At 37.8% G+C, this 16,762-nt stretch overlaps 1 protein-coding gene across 1 annotated transcript in view; it reads left to right on the forward strand.

Annotated features, from left to right (window-relative positions):
* Window positions 1-2,298: 2,298 nt before the first annotated feature.
* The window catches only part of SUSD5 (sushi domain containing 5), a 43,251-nt gene continuing 28,787 nt past the window's right edge, over window positions 2,299-16,762 (forward strand). Inside the window, exons 1-2 of the mRNA XM_026090280.1 lie at window positions 2,299-2,407; window positions 11,239-11,416. Of these exons, the coding sequence (XP_025946065.1) occupies window positions 2,314-2,407; window positions 11,239-11,416 (272 nt within the window). The 5' untranslated portion in view covers window positions 2,299-2,313. The remainder of the gene's footprint in view (window positions 2,408-11,238; window positions 11,417-16,762) is intronic.

Below are 16,762 nucleotides of genomic sequence, written 5' to 3' on the forward strand. Positions count from 1 at the left end.
ACTGTACTGACTTCATGCTTTCAAAAGGGAAAGGATCTTGTGCTCTGTTGCAATTCTTTAAAATCACTAAGATGTTCTACTCAAAAATACAAGCTGAGATTTTCCAAGACAGAAGCCAAAGTGGCAACCTGCCTTTACATATATCAACACAGAAAACAATCCAATTATAGCTGAAGAAATCTAACAGACCTTTGGAATTTTAGATGGAAATCCAGAAGACATTGTCCTTTCCCACAACTGCTTTGGCCAAACTAATGGGGAGAGCAAAGGGCCAACAAAGTCATTAGCCCTGTGGCAAGTGTCAAGGAAACCTGGATCTATTGCTGTGGTCATGTTAAGTCTCTATTAATATCTGTGTTTATTGCTGTAACTATTTACTCAGTTTCATGGAATCTCTTTGCTATCTCACTTAAATTGTGTAGATTCAACATTTTTTCTCTTCTTATTATGTTCACTGATTTTTAAAATAGGTATATAGCTATTGGAATATTAGAGGGTTAAATCTGTATTTTATTCCTTTAGCTGTGTCACCAGTTCCGCAATTTTTTATTTCCTTTTTTGTTATGTTGTATGTTAATTTCTGTTGTACATAGCATGCAATTTCCATTAAAATAAAATGTTATGGAATTACATTAGACCAACCATCTTAGGTTAATGATAAGAATGTGCAAGAAACTGCCCTTCCTTCTAATTCTGGCAGTGTTCCTTCCAAGTTATATTGTCAAGGCAATGTAAAGAAACCTGCTGCCATCTGTATTCTCTGGATAAACAGAAGATTGAAAGCTATCTGTCTGAAAGCTTTCAGCATGTCATACATGAGCAGAAAGAAGGGGAAGAAGGCTAAGAATCTTTAAAAGTCAACAGGATCAGAGCATTACCTACCCAGATTCATCCAATGTAAGAATTTTTAAAGCTTCCAGCACCATAGTGTTGCTTGAATATCACACACAGAGGTTCCTCAGCTTGAGTCATTTCAGTCAGACTGAAATTAATATTCTGCAAGTTCATCAGTATCAGAATATGTCTGCAACCATCTGCAACCATCTATCAGCACCTTGCCCTTTATGAAAGTGGGGCCTTTGGTGGTGAGAAGGTGATTGTCAAGTTCTGGTTTCTCTTCTTGATGGCTCAGAGTTTCTAGCAGACTGAACATTTTTGCCCAGCTATGAATTTCTAAGGGAAAAAATCTTAAGAAGCTGAAATAAAAGCAAAATAAGATGGGAATATGAAAGCAACATTTCTGAGCTCTGCTCAGTTCCAACAGCAACACAAAATTATTTCATTTATGTATTTAGCGAAATAGATCCTGGCATTACCACCAGTGTATTTCCTCTTTTGTGGGGGTTTCTTTTCAGTTTTGTTTGGACAAATTTAGGACATCTCATTTAGGACACATGAAAATAAGGGACAGATGTCACTGCTGTAAGTACTAATGGGAGCTGCAAGCTTCCCTCATCAACGTCTTTCAGAGAATTCAGTTCTTGATGAGCACCAACCCATTCATCTGGATCAGGAACACTGACAAGGACCAGCTGATGGACTTCTGTTTTGACCTTCAGCCCCTCATACACATTCCAGACTTGGGATTCGAAATAGTAGGACTAGCTCCTCTCAGTCCTGATGTTCAGTAAGGTTCTGCCATTTGGGTCCCACATCATTTGTCACCTTTCCTCACCCTGTACCTGAAAGACCTTCACTCTTGCTGCAGCAGACCCTAACCTGCAACCCTAAACAGCGTACTGCTGGCTGGTCTCATGTTGCAGAGAGAAAACACTCCACACATATGAACCCATCCCTCCAGCCATGTAAAGCTAAGTCCATAAACTCACCGCTCACAAGCACCAGCTGTCTAGCTGCCCTTCTCCTTTCAGTCAGGATTTCTTCTGCTTGTTGCTTGTCATTTCCCCCCTTTCTCTCCCTCCTGGCTTTTACATTTCTTCCACTGTGATCCATTAGGAATTTACTGACAGGGTAATGTGACTTTTCACACCAGCTCTCCATGTACACTGCCCTGTAAATTGGGCTGGATAAAACCGCTCCCCAACCCCAGCTGGCTGGACATTTCCCCCCCCCCTCCCCAACTTCCCCTCCCCTTCACACTAGCCAAGCGAAGGATTCCTCTCTCCCTCTCTCTCTCTTTCTTTTTCCATCCCTCCCTCCCGCCTTCAGTGCAAACCCAAGACGCAGAATCCTGCCGAGGGAAAGGGCTCCTTGAAATCATCACCACAGACCCTGCTGCTGAAAGTGCAGAGGAGGAGAGAGAAAAAACCTCTGTAGCCAGCCTCCTGCGGCTGAGGACTTAATAGCAGGGCAATGGCTTCAGGCTCCCAGAGATTATGTCTGACCTTTGTCCAGGGCATGGGATCTGTCTTCTTCATCCTTCAGATCATCTCTGTTGAAGCTGATGGTGAGTCCCATTCAGTTTGGGCTGGGTTATTATGACTGGAATGAGAGCTGTATGTTGAAATCTGTTATTGCAAAAAAACCTTGTTTTTTATTAAGAAACTTAAATACATGCCCAGCTTGGGTTAGGAAACGTCTGATTCAGAGGTTTTGAGACTACAAATATCCTGGGGTTAAGCAGAGAAAGGAAATAAGATCCCAGAAGGCTAAGATTATTTTATTAGAACAACAAGACAGGATAGTGAACTTTTCCAGAGAAAATAAGAATAATAAAACAAAGCCAGAGCATGAATAAGAAGAATCAGTTACATTTTAGGAGAGCTTTCCTTATAATTAAGAATATCTTTTTTCCGGATAACTTCCACATCTGTCTATTCAGATTCCCCCCCCCCCCCCCAAACCTTGATTAGTATGGGCAGGTACTTGAAAAAGGGAAGACAAGACGTCAAAGGCTTTTCCTTATAACCTTTTCACTCGGTACCACACACACTCAAGGCAACTGCTCACCTTACTGCATGTGAATTTCATCTGCACTTCACTCCTAAGTGATCTGATCAGAGCAGTAGCATGGCTTAAGCACTGTCTACTAGTTACTTTGAAATGGGATTTTTTCCTCGCTGACGATAATCTTGAACGACTGCATGCTTTGCGAGTTTCCAGTAGCCTGCTCCCCTTTTAATGAATAAGCTTATGGTAATGACGATCAAATTGCCTTAGCAAAAATGGGATTTATTTTTAAAACAACTGTCTCTTTTCCTGGGAGAGCAATGCTGAATAGCCACATTTTTTCACTTTCACAGCTGTGATAGATTTATTCCTGATCTAAGGATTTTTTTTTCAGTACACTAATCCCTTACCGTCAGTTCGCAACATTATTCCAGAGAACAGTCCTTAAACATTATAGGGCAATAAAAACCTCTTCTTTTTGTTCTTCTAGTGTGTTTTCTCTCTAGCCTAAATTTATTTTAGCTCACAAAATGAGGCAAAGGAAAGGAGGCAAATTAATCCTGCCTGTATATTTTTCCCAGTCTGTAAAATATCATTTATACAGCAGAACCCTGTCTTGTAAATTTGAAGAGAAATACTTTTCATTAAGAATGAAGAAGAAGAAAGGTGTCAGACAGTTTCATTGTATTACAGTGGGCAAAACTGTAATTCCAGTTTTAGGAAATACTCCTTTACTAGCAAAATCACTCTGAAAGGTGAAAAAAAAGCCTCCCTGTGAAAGAGGGTTCTCCACAGAATTTAGAAAAGGTGACAAGACAGAAGTAAATAGTTTTCCTTTGTTAAGAATGCTTCAATTTAAGAATTCCCTTATCTGCCCACGAGCACCTCCCAATTCGTATTGTTTCTATAGAATTAGTGGCATCTTCCTCCTTCCTAAACAGACATTCTCTAAGACAGAAAGGGAAAAATGTTGCAGATCATTTTAAGGCAGAGTTCATGACTGATTTTAATTGTCATTCAACAGTTTGTCAAATTTACCTTACCTGTGGTAAAGTAATCATAAGAATTAAAGGGTAGAAGATCTGAAGTATATTATAATTGTAGAGCATTATTATAATACAGTAGTTTAGAACATTATTATAATACTGTAGGTAGACATTTTTCATAATGATATTTAGAAATTAAATAAAAAATGAAAAATCCTCTATTAACATGCTGTTCAGTGTGTTGTCCTAATAGTAATATTCAAGAAAACAAATGTAACACTGTCCTATAAACTATCTGGTTCCATTATATGTTCATGCAGAAGAAAACACTTTATGTGAACTTTACCACTACATGTAGGCTTACATATTTAAGAAGATCTGAGAGTACAAAACAGGAGTAATTCTTTCTTTCATAACAGATTCTGGCTTGACCCAAACAGGAAACCATCTTTTCATTTGTGTAAGTTTTAGGTGAAAATACAACTGTGCTACTCTTCCATATCTGCAAATATCACTAAAGTGACAAGGGACAATTCTGGGTAACACATAACTAAAAGTAACTGAATATTTTGCGAACAGCTGAAGGGATTTTGAATTCACCTTGTAAAAATCCTATAAAATTCAGACTGGCCCCTGTTACAGGCAAACCTCTGAAACTGGTTAGACTATATTTCCCTAAGGAAAACTTTCACTTTGGTATCTCACACACAAATAATGACATAGGGTAGACAATAAAACTGGAGACCATCGAGGTCTGGTGAAGGTGTAAAGCCTTGAAGCTTAATTGATCTCTTTTGGCTAATATTTACCACAACACATATTGCCATAATGTAGATAGAATCCATGAAGGCAAAGGTAAATGCTGAAATAAAATCTAGCTTTGTTTTGCTCTGCTATTTTTTACAATTGAAATGTTTTTGTTAATAGCTTTGGAGGTCAGGGTCAGACAGATAGAAGGTTCCTCAATGGCCTGTTCCTGCTTTAACTTACTCTGGCGTATATGCGTAATGCCACTATGATTAGTAGAGTTACAGGAGAATAGAATAGGTTAGCAAAGAGAGTCAGGAAAGACAGCTCAAAATTCAAAAGTTGTCCAGCCGTGATAGTAACTGGTAGGTTCCAGGTTTGTGAGTGGCAGGAACAGAGAGCCTTATTTCTGTGCACAGGATTCACGCAGCTTAGTAGCATTTCTGGACAACCTTCTGTCTATCAGAATGAACTTTCAACTTCACCTCTTTAAAAAGAAAGGTTTTAATTACATCTGTGTGGTTCTTGTGTTAATAGTTCTTATGACCGTTCTCAATTATAGCAGTGTAAATGCACAGTTTTTGGAATTTCTTTGCCTTTGCACTGGAATTAGAGAGACAAAAATCTGGCTTCATGAACACTGTACAGGAATCACCTTTGCTTTTTTTGACTCCCCCTTTTGTCTTTTCACTGCTGCTAAAATATCCTTACATATCAGCCATAATTTTCTGTAGAATACTTGTTCTACAAAAGAGAAAAGTAGCAGGGAGTGATGGCAATTAATCTATTTTATTAATACACTCTTGAAGTGAAAAAATGAACTTAGTAATTGCAAAACTTTACAAATTGTTCCAGAGTGAAGTTATTCTATTGGCTAAATTCTGTGTTACGTGCAAGACATTGCTTGAGCCAGTTGTTTGGTAGTGACCATACATAGTGACTACAGAGGTTGCAAGTGAAAGGATCCCGAACCCCGAAAGCTAGGCACAATTACATGAGGAGCTGAGCTACATAGTTCTGACCCTGAACCACATATGACTGATTCCAGATCAGAATTTTGCTGGGATGACAGTATTTCTAAACATATCGCAGTCTTGTAAACACTTTAATGTGCACACAACTCATTGTAAAATATATGGGACTTCTTCCCTATAAGCCCTCTGCTAAGCAGAAATCAGAGGAATTAGTGGACAGAGGCAGTTAATAGACATATTTAAACAGGAAAAAATGAAAGGACTTAAGTCCCTGTCCTGAAAAAAGGAATTAATAACCAGAAAGCTGTGGTAAGAGCTGTTTAGATGGGCAATATAATAATTATAAGATTTTTAAGGGGGGGGGGAGAAAAGCCTACTATACTCTTTCTTTACAAAAAGGGCGTAAAACAAGATGAAGGAAGAAAAAGAAAATGCATGCTTTTCTCTTCTGCTATCTCTATACACTTGCATTGGAGTAGCAGGTGTAAGCATTTCTGGCTCCCGCTTACAAAGCAGAGCAAATGTGTTTATATGCTGCAAAAGTACATGCATAAGCAATTACAACTATTTGATCCTAAAGCCTTTACTCAAATTAAAACTTAAGATCAAAATGAATTTAGCTGAGGAGGAACTCAAAGGTGACTTCCCAATTTTGCTATTTTTCTCATGATGTAATATTTTAAGAAATTTGAATTAAATAGGACATCATTCATTTTTGTTCCTCACAGAAATAAACTCTACATTCATGAACACTCAGTGGAACTGGTAATTACCCAAGTTTCTGTCTGTAATTGCACAGTTTTACTGAATTCTCCATGCTTACTACTACAATCAAAGCCATTGTTACACACAGCCATAGAAACAGAAATTAAATTGTTTTTAAAGTACAAAATTGATCTTCCCTTCCTCCACCCTGTTTTACCTCAATTTGAAGATTTTAACATTTAAGTAAAAATAAATCAGAGTCCAAAAAGGCAACTCCTACACCAAGTTTATTATATTGAAACTGATTAGGTTTTATTATTTAATTGTGTCATCAGATCAGCGCACTGGGTATGCCTTTTGAGGTGCTTTCATTTTATATTATTTGTGAGGGATATTTTTATTTTAAAGTATGTTTGGCTATGCAATTTTATGTTCCTTCTTCAAGCGTGATGCAAATCTTGCTGAAGACATGGAAGGATTTGAACTCACTTCAATGGGTTTTGAACCCTGCCTGTATTCTGCAAAAGAACTTCGTGTTGTATCTGTTATTGTATTAGAATAAATTAGCCAAACTCTGTCTTCTTGGTATCTAAGAAAATCCTACTAATTCCACTGGGATTCCTAAGAGTAAAAGGGAACAGATTTTGGCCTGTTTTATTTTAAAAGCTTCCATTCTATGCTTGCATATATCTTGCCTTCGCTCTTCAGCTCTTAGATGGCTCTTCAGCTCTTAGACGGCTCTTCAGTCACAAAAGCATAATAGGTCCAGTTGTTAGAAGCTGAGTTTAGCAAAATTTGAAACTGGAAATAAGGTGGAGTGAGAGTAATGAACCATTGGAACAGTTCACTATGGAGTGTCCTGTAAATTCTCCATTACTTGGAGTCGTTGAATCATGACTGGATGCCTTTCTAAAAGACATGCTCTATTTCAACCACGAATTTTTGGACTAGGTGCTGGAATTACTGGGGAAAATCTACAGTCTATTTTATGCAGGAACTCAAACAAGGTGATAAAAACAAATCTTAGTGGCCTTGAGATCTATGCTCCTATGGATGTGTTTTAAATCAGACTACATTCAGTGCTTTTTAAATAAAAACTATATTCAGTTATTGCTTGTTGAAAGTTTTGATGCCAAACAATAATAACATTCTTTCTTTTGACAATATATCAAAAATATAATTAAAATTCTATAGTAACAATGATCAATTGAGAGTAGAGGCTACCTGTATTAAAAAGTCTTTCACTACTTGCTAAAGAAAGACTGTGTTTGGTTTCAGGCATGAATTTTGCTTGATAACTACGAGTCCAACTATTACTTAATAGTAGGAAGAATTACCCCAAAGCTTCACTCAGAGAATGAGCTAAGCTCTTCCAAAGCTGTAGGTAATTTAGACATCATCTCCTTTGCATTTGCATTTATGCCTTACATTGAACTTAAAATTTTTCACTGGTTTCAAAGGGGAACCTGAAGAAAGTTACTATGACAAGAATGTTTTTCATTCTGAACCTGGTAAACTCAAGTCTCCTGAGAAAGGCCACTTTCCATGGATTTCTGGCTTGATCTTGATACCACAGAGGCTGGATTTGCTTGAAAAGGTTCAAGAAAAGTGTGTATAATTTTGGGAACCAATTTCCACACCGCCTCTCTTGTCATCACACCACAGGAAGCAAATGTTATGGGGCATAAACCAAGAAGAGAGTTGAGAGGGAGCTCAAACATAGTGGCAATTCAAAGCCACCACAAACAAAAGAATAATACGTTCTTCGCAAAAATCAATACAAGAGATGTAATACTTCCGTGCTGTACCTTATGGAAATATAGCACAGTCTCATATTTAAAATGGAATGACAATGCATCTTGATGTTATTGCAGAAAGAGAACTGATCTCAACTACTTTACACTGTCATACTGGGCTAGAGAGGAGCGATACCGTTTGAATTTTTTACGACTCCATTACTAAAATTGACTGTGGTATTTGAGAGAAATCTTTTATTTTTTCCTAACTTTTCATTGCGACTAGCAATAATAAAAAGTTCAAACTACTCAACCAGGACCCTTAGAACTCTAGCTTGAAGATGGTAGCACTTTTGTGGTAAAAGTGAGAAAATTCCATGGTGTGAATATCTTAAGCATGTTAGCAATGGCACTGTAAAGGGCAGAATTCAAGTTCAGTGTTGTCGTTCTTATTTATATAAGGGAATTTCCAATTTTGATGTGCTTTTGTATTTTTCATACTATAGTGTTAGTATGTTTCTTATATTTTTCTCTAAATACCCCTCAGTAATGTGACACTACTCAGAATGCTGGGGGTCCAATGGCTTCATTGGTCAAGTGTCAGATAAGTGAACCTTACTTGCTATTATATTTTTTAAGTAACAAACTAGGCAAAACTGAGAGCACATATTAAAAAATGGGCAGATAGCCATACAACTTCTAAAGCTTTGGAGAAGATTCACAGGTCAGTCTGGGAAGCAGGTCAGCCTTCTTTATTCACTTCTGGCTAACCAGAATTTCCTATAAAGCAGTTCACTGTAATTTTCCCAACCAAAAAGTCTTTCCTAGCTTACCCTAAAACCCATTTGTCTGAATATTTTAGACATCCCAGATACCTTTTCGAAGGATGAGACTGTGTTTGGAACCATCATCTTCATCATTTCTAGTAGAAAGTTAATTTGCCTTAAGTGCTAGCAAATGCGTAACAGTAGATAAGAAATGTCTCAGCTTCAGTCTTGGCTAGCTAAACTCCTGTAAAAAAGTAATTGGCACTCATTGGTAAAAAGAATAAATGATGAACTTCATTTCTTCTAACTATATCTTAATGGAACTTGATCCTTTAATGATTTATTTTTCTTTAAGTCTTCTAACTAAAATACTAATGGCTGGAAAATAGGGCTTCCTGCCATGAAAAACTAACATTTATGAGTCAAGTCAGATGCTGCACAAACTTGTCCTGTATGATTCTGATGATGCATCTCAGTCCTGACTCCCAAACTGTGCAATGTTGAATGTGGACAAGTTTCTAACTGGAACAAAGCCCCAGTTAAGCATTATACTTAAACCCTGCTTACCTATATGAATGAAGGTTGTTCCACAACTTCCAAATGGTTGTTTAAAATGGTCTGCTCATATTATCTCTCTCCCTACTCCATGCATAATTTACTACAGATATTCATGGCTTTAGAAACAACAGATTAGATTATGGTTATGTGCTTTAATTGGGACATTTGCAAACAATCCTGAAGTTTTGGTACTTAGGAGTGTAGAAGCTTGTTTTTTCACTGCTGTGTGTGAACTCCCCCTGTTCTAATCGTCATTCATGGTATTGACTATAGCTCAGAAGCTAGCAAGAAAAAACATAGTGTAATGTTTATGCCACTGGTCTATGTTTCTGGGTTCCATTCCTAGATCAGCTACTGTTACTGTTTAAGAAACTTGCTCTGGGGATTTTGTATTCCTGTTCCTTCTCATCACTGCTTGTCCTGCTTACTTAGATTGCTATCCTGCTAAGCTAGGACTGCTTCTTACTGTGCATATTTATAATTCCCACCAAAATAGGAATTTTTATCAGGATCTGTCTGTGATAGTTAGCTATATGCAAATACAGATGACATATTTACTTGAAAGACAGCTTTTGCATTTCTCACTATAAGGACTGTGATTCTTTCAGTGGGTTAAAGTGTGGTGTCAGCTACAGACCTACTCCCTGTTTGAGTTCCCTATTTAGGATTAGCTTTAGATTTATCAATTTATTGAAATAATATGTGGTGGGGATGGGCCTTGGCACAGAATCAGGCTGATCAGGCTGAAGGTTTCCTGATATTGGTCAATATGTCCTATGAACGTGAAGCTAGCTACATAACAAACATTTGCTAGGTGCTGGAAGCTGTGCATTCATACAACCACTGCCACTAATCTACTTTCAAAATAATACATAATAAGTGTTTCCAGACATTTATTGAATGAACAGACATTTGCTGAATGATCACTGCTTAAAAGCCATCTTCGGGGCCTGCAAGCAACCCAGCTCTGTAGCTTTGAAATAAATTTGTAGCTTTTTAGGAAGTATTCTGAAGGGTGTTATCTTCTGAAACTACTTATGGCAATTTAAATGTCAACACTGTAAGCTATCTCATTGTTTATGGCTTTTTTTGGAGACATGCAGCGAGTGTGTTTATTCCATAACCCAGTAACTTCTCAAGCTTTATTGCCAAAACCCTAACTGCCCTGTTTCCAGTTGCCAAAACCTCTAAGTTTCACCCTTACAACTTTCATAGTGTTAAATAAATTAAATTAAAATAAACTGAACTGAAAAAAATAACACAAGAAATTGTTATGCTAAATCTGTTCTCATGATCATTCAAAAAAAGCCTTCCATTAAGAAAAAATTCCCTCTGTCTTTCCAGAAAGATATGAAAACAAAGTGGCTTTGCAGCAGAGTTTAGGCACAAGTTGCCATAGAATTACATGACTTTGATTTTAGCGAATGAGTATAAATCTATTTCTGATATGAAAGAGTGAGTTGCAGTGCTGGCTTTTAGGTTTGTGCTTGTTTTATACATACAGTTGTTTTTGTAAATGTAACTATAACATACTTAGTAATGAATTCCAATGTCATATCCTAAGGGAGATGTTCTGACTTTGACTATATATGTACACATAAGAGAGAGTGTCCTTGTTTTCTTTCTCCAGATCTTAAGCACAGACCTACAGAGGCAAGACAAGCTTCTCACACGGACTAGGAATGAATAGGCACTTAGCCATGCTTGCTTTTCTGTCAATTAACGCAACTGAAAGAAAACCTAAGATAGAGGTATTTACAGTGTTGAAATAATTATTAATTCCAAGAAATAGGCTGTCCATTAAAATAGACTTAGCAAAAGCAAGGAGATTTTATTGAGAGTTTGCAATGTATTTATTGAATGTGTATTGAGTACAGTACCATGATGAGTGACATGTCCTTTCTTGGTGCTGCAGGCAAAGTGTTTGCACTTGAGTCCAAGAACAACTCTCAGGGTCTGGACCTAGCTGAGGCTGAGAAGGCATGTGTTGACCTGGGTGCTCGCTTAGCAATCGCAGAAGAACTGAAAAGGGCTGTTCTGGACTGTTCTTTTGCTGGCTGCAACACAGGATGGCTGGCTGATGGCTCCACTGGGTAAGGAGAACGGCATAATACTCTCTAACAAGCATGGACAATTGTTGTCAAGCAAGTTTTCCTCCYTGACTAAGATTATTACTGAGAAACACTAGCCGCAATTCAAGCACCATGGTATATATTTAAATACGCCACTGTCTCCACAAAATCAATTGTGTACAGCTAATATCATAGGGAAACAAATATAGTATTTATCAATCTCAGATCACATAGTTCACAGATCTAAGATAATTTCTTCTTCCTCTTTCCTTCTGAATTATGTTGTCTCAGTTCCTTTTTTACTGGCCTGTTGTGTGCTGAGCCCTAAAAGACCTTGCAGCCTATGAACACAGCGCTGAAGTCAGTATCAGTGCTCCCACTGATGGTTACTTCAGGCTCAGTTTGCTGAGCTTTTCACAGAAACCACATATCTGTCTCAGATGTTTAAGCATGACAAAATAGGTAAAAGGTATGTTTAAACAGGTATGACTTTACGTGTATTTAGGTGTGATAATACAAATGTGGGAGAGAATTTGTTGAGAAAGCTCACCAGGGAGCTGATGTTATTATTTGACATGTTGAACTGTGTTATTCAAGCTAGCTCAGGTAACTCCACATGGGAATATGATGCTTTGTTTTGCCATGGAGAAACACCACAGTCTCGGGAGACTCAGAGAGGGTATCCACCATGCCTAGCATTAGCCTCAGTCTAGTGGCCTGACAAAGTCTCTATAGGCAGCACTGTTGCCTCTTTAGAGGCTAGTTAAAAGCAGGAATGCAATTTATCCAAATTGCTCTATGGTGGAAATGGTTTCTCTCTACTGCTTATAGCTTCAGTAGACTAAAGTTAGCCTTCACAAATATTCCAGTAGTCTCAATGACTTTTAGTGAAATTTAAGCTTTTAAGGACGTATGTCTACATATGTGCTAGCTGTGTGTCAGGAAGCAGCATGGTGATATTACCATGGCAGTCTGTCTTGGCTAATACATTCTCCTTTTATATTGTGATGAAAGCTTCCAGAACTCAAGCTAACTCATTCCAGTCTAGCTCACGTATTGCTACATAGCACAGTGCTGGGCCAAGTAGATAGACCCCAAATGCCCAGTCTCTTTCAAAATGAAGTCTGTGTCAGCATGCCTGAGGTACAGATACAGATCCACATTTTATAGACAAAGAGACCTCAAGACAGAAAACTTAATACAAGAAAATGAAGGAGTTGAGGGTTCTTTCTCTTGACATAAACATCTTGTGTCACTGAAGTTGAAGCCATACAGGAATTCCCCAGAAGGAGCAGAAGGAACTAAAGCCCCCAGCCTTCACTGTTGGATCTTTCCTTCAGCAGGCTTACCGGCCATTCAATCCATATATTCATTCCCTTGATGTGCTTTACAAAGTTCTCAGGAATAAAGGATAGTATATAATCTATCGTCAATGTTCAGTGATGATAAAGCCTTTTTTTATAAGGATACTGTTCCCAGGTTCCCAGACTTTAGAATATTATTAGGTTTGGTGACAGTTATTAGCTATTTTAAGTAATCATTGTTTAGTGACAAAATACAGTTTCCAAAGAACAGAGAATTGTTACTATTAATGAAAGGTGACATTTAAACAACTTCAAGTTTAAGCAATTATTTCTGGCGATCCTCTTTTTTCTAGGTGAAAAAAAGCTTTAAAAAATTTTTTTTTGGTACTTTTGGACATTAAAAAAAATCCAAAAGTCTCTCGGGATATAAGACAGTGATCAAACCTCAACAATTTTATTTTCTTCTTAACCCAGTTCCTGAAATGGCACACAGGCTGAAGAGCCAGGAAAACCATGTCCAGCTCTAAGAAGTGCATGGCAAGGTTATTGTACAAGTTCTTTTATACAGCCTCTGTATTAAGGAAGGAAGTAGTGTAGATGCAATGGGTAGGAGAAAGAGCTGTCTCTTTCTTTCTTATCTAAATGTTACTGGCAGTTAGTTCTGAGAGATCCTCCATTCTTTACTGTAGGCACTGGAGCTACAACTATTAATATATCAGTTGTGGAGCTATCCCTGAATATCTTCAATATCAAGACTGATACAGCCATGGTGTTGTACAGCCAGGGTGCTATAACCTTTCCCATGACTGAGAATATACACATATCATACGTATCATGATACTAATGGGAAGAAAGGAAGGTTTTAATCCCTTCCATGTTTCCATACTCTTTGCAATAAATCTGACCTTAATATGGAAGACTCCAAACTATTTAAGAGATAGGACATTGTGGGGGCACATCAGCGAGCAGTTTCTGTGCAGCCAAAATGTCTGAAATTCACTGGAGATCTTTACCAGAGAGTATAGTTCTTCAGAGCCCTGGTAGACTGGAATCTGATAATCTCTTCTCTGGGACTATTTTACCCATGGCCGGGCAAACACCAGAATGTATATTACTTGGCTCACTGAGCTGGATATTTCTGACTCTGGGGGAAAAAAGGGACAAGTATAATGCCTAAAAAAATCTATAGTGGTTTCAGTGTTAGTTAATGCAGTTATTAAATATCTGGAGAAGGAAATGAACAGTAGAGTGCAAAATATGTAAATGAGACAAAGTTATTCAAGGTGAACAAGCCCAAATAAAATAGGAAGATTTCCAGAGGGATTTAGAGTAATGGGCAAAATGATGACAAATGGAGATCAATGATAATCATACTCAGGAGGAATATGCATTCTATTTGAAAATATGTTACAGAGTTCTAAGTTACCTCTATCAGCCCAGGAAAGGAATGAGAACATCACTATGGACAATACAAAGAAAACCTCTGTTAATATGCAGCTATAGTAAAAAAAAGCTGTAAAGTTGCTAGAGTGCTTATGGGATGGGATGGGGAGTACAAAGATGCATATGGGTTAGTGTTACATCCTGCTTTGGAATATTGAATGTGTTACTGTTACCACAGCTGAAAAAAAGGTACTAAAGCAGGCTCAAAAAAGGGATCAAGAATAATTAAAGGCATGGAAAAAGCTAATGAGATGGGGCTCAAAATATTTCACTGAATTAGTTATTTATCTTTTAAAATTTTTCTACAGGAGCCTATTCAATCCTTATGGCATTTATTTGATAAATGGAAAATAACAGCAAGGATAAAGGATAGCCTGAAAATACAAACACCTCAATCCACGCTCCCCTCAACTGATTTAACAAGGACAGGGGAAAACAGGTTTCACAGCATGCCCAGAAGATTACAAAAGCCTGAAAATTACTTCCAAAATAAAGGACTCTTCACTGGGCACCCCTTGCCTTATTTATCTTGATGGCATTCCAGATCTTCAACTGTGACATGGCCCAGGGAGAGAAGTGACCTCCCACATTAACCAGATCCCAAGCCATTTAGGGATTGATAAGTTAGAACTAATACCTTGAATTCCATCCAGAAGCTTAATGGAATCCAATGCAGATCACAGAGCTTTAGTCTAATATTCTCCCATATCCTCTTGGATTGTTTATATTAGAAAGATGAATAAGAGGGAACATAATAAAAGAAGTTCCTAATTTCAAGAAGAATGCAGTTTGTTTTATTTATTTGGTGCCTGGAAAATATCCTAATCTTTCCCTTGAGGAAAAATCGATTAGATACTGGCAGTAGAAATAAACAGGAACAAACAAAATGAGGGAATTCATTATAGTGTTGTAGATTTTCTGACACATTTCAACCCTTCTTCCACCACATAGACTCAAAACTGAACACAAGGTCTAGCAGAGATTTAAGGATTTTTTCACATCTAGATCAATTTTTCAGGTTTTGCACAGGTGGCAAGATTCTGGCTTTGGCAGCCAGAATTTGTTCACTTCTGATGGCTATTTTGTGGTCTTAGTGAATAATTATGATCCCACTTCTAGTAAATGTATCCATCACAGTTGGCTGTTGTGTCCTTATTATTATTTCTGCAGCCAGATCAGGGACTGAAAACCCATGGAAGGTTCCTCCTGTTATGGCTGAGGCACATTACTGAGTCAGTGAGAGCTTATTTATACTGCCTGCTCTCTGGGCTATACCTCTTATGCGGACAAAGAGGAGAATTTGGTCTGAAGAACTGGCACTCTTCAGGTGACTGTAAATTATATTTCTGATAATCCATCTGTAAATATGTAAATATTGTGAGATTTTAATGGGACATCCTCTTTCGGATCCAACCAGGTTTGTGACAACACAGGTCACTCCAACCTACTTCTTACTGATCCACTGCAGTGACTATTGGCTCCTCAGCTGTGCTGCTGGAGATGCTTGTCTCTCATCTATTCTATGTCAGAAGTGAACAGGGTGGGCAACCAACTACTAGTTAGGGTGTTAAAAGACGTCATTCTGCAGAGAATTACGCCAGCAGAAGAAGATACCAATCTGCTGGTGGAGCTGCTCGTGAAGGCATTCTCTAACCTGTTTCAGTCCACGCAAACTGGGTTAGCTGACACAGCAGGATTTGACTGTCAACAGGATTCACTTCAACTGACATGCGACAGATATTGCTTAAGCAAATAGTTCCCTGCCAGCAAATCTGAAAAGGCAATAAACTCAGTAGTGTTATGGTTTGAGCTGCTTGGTGGTACAGAACCTCTTCCAGGGATATAAGGTGATATTTTTGTATGCCACTTTCAATTGTTCAGACCAACACAATTCAGAGTTCAGGGCTGTTCACACAAGTAAGTCTGCTAGCAGGTCTTAGGGTTTGGGAACTTCTAGAAAAGAGCCACTGGTAAATGGATTGGGGTAGAGGGTAAATGGTTACTTCTTCCACCAGCCCAGAAGTAAGTTTACAAGTCAGTTCTGAAATATGTAATGTATAAAGTACTACACGTTGTTACATTTCAGGAAATGAAATGTTAGACATCTCATTTGTCAAATTAGAATAAGCTCTAATAGCTATTTATACCAAAATGATGCTCTTAGCATTTATTTACATATCAGACAAGTGAGTCAGTAAAACCAGCAAGTGAACTGCTAGATAAATGAAGAAAGGCTGTGGAGTTCTTTGAAAGCCTTTCACTGCTATCTTTTGAATTTAGATGTCAAATTGGAAAGCTCTGTGTCAGATCCTCCAGCACTGGGCAGCATATTCTGTAGGATTTCAGTCTTATGTTCATTCTCAATTTTTTAAAATTTGGAAACTTTACATGACACAAATTTTCTCACACTCAGCACTGCTAATTTTGCACAGAATATTGGAAAGCAGCTATTGATTATAGAAAAAGTAAACATCCTCAGTGGCTTATATTAAGATACTCGGAGCAAATTTAATCATTTTCCAGCACTTTTCCAGGACTGAAAAGCTGAAGCTCTCCTATTCCCTATCCTGTTCCTTGTTTTCTCTACAAAAGAACAAAGCCTCTAAAACTCCATATAGCC

This window comes from Apteryx rowi, unplaced genomic scaffold, assembly GCF_003343035.1.
Source record: "Apteryx rowi isolate R43461 unplaced genomic scaffold, aptRow1 scaffold_856, whole genome shotgun sequence".
Taxonomy (NCBI): Eukaryota; Metazoa; Chordata; class Aves; order Apterygiformes; family Apterygidae; genus Apteryx; species Apteryx rowi.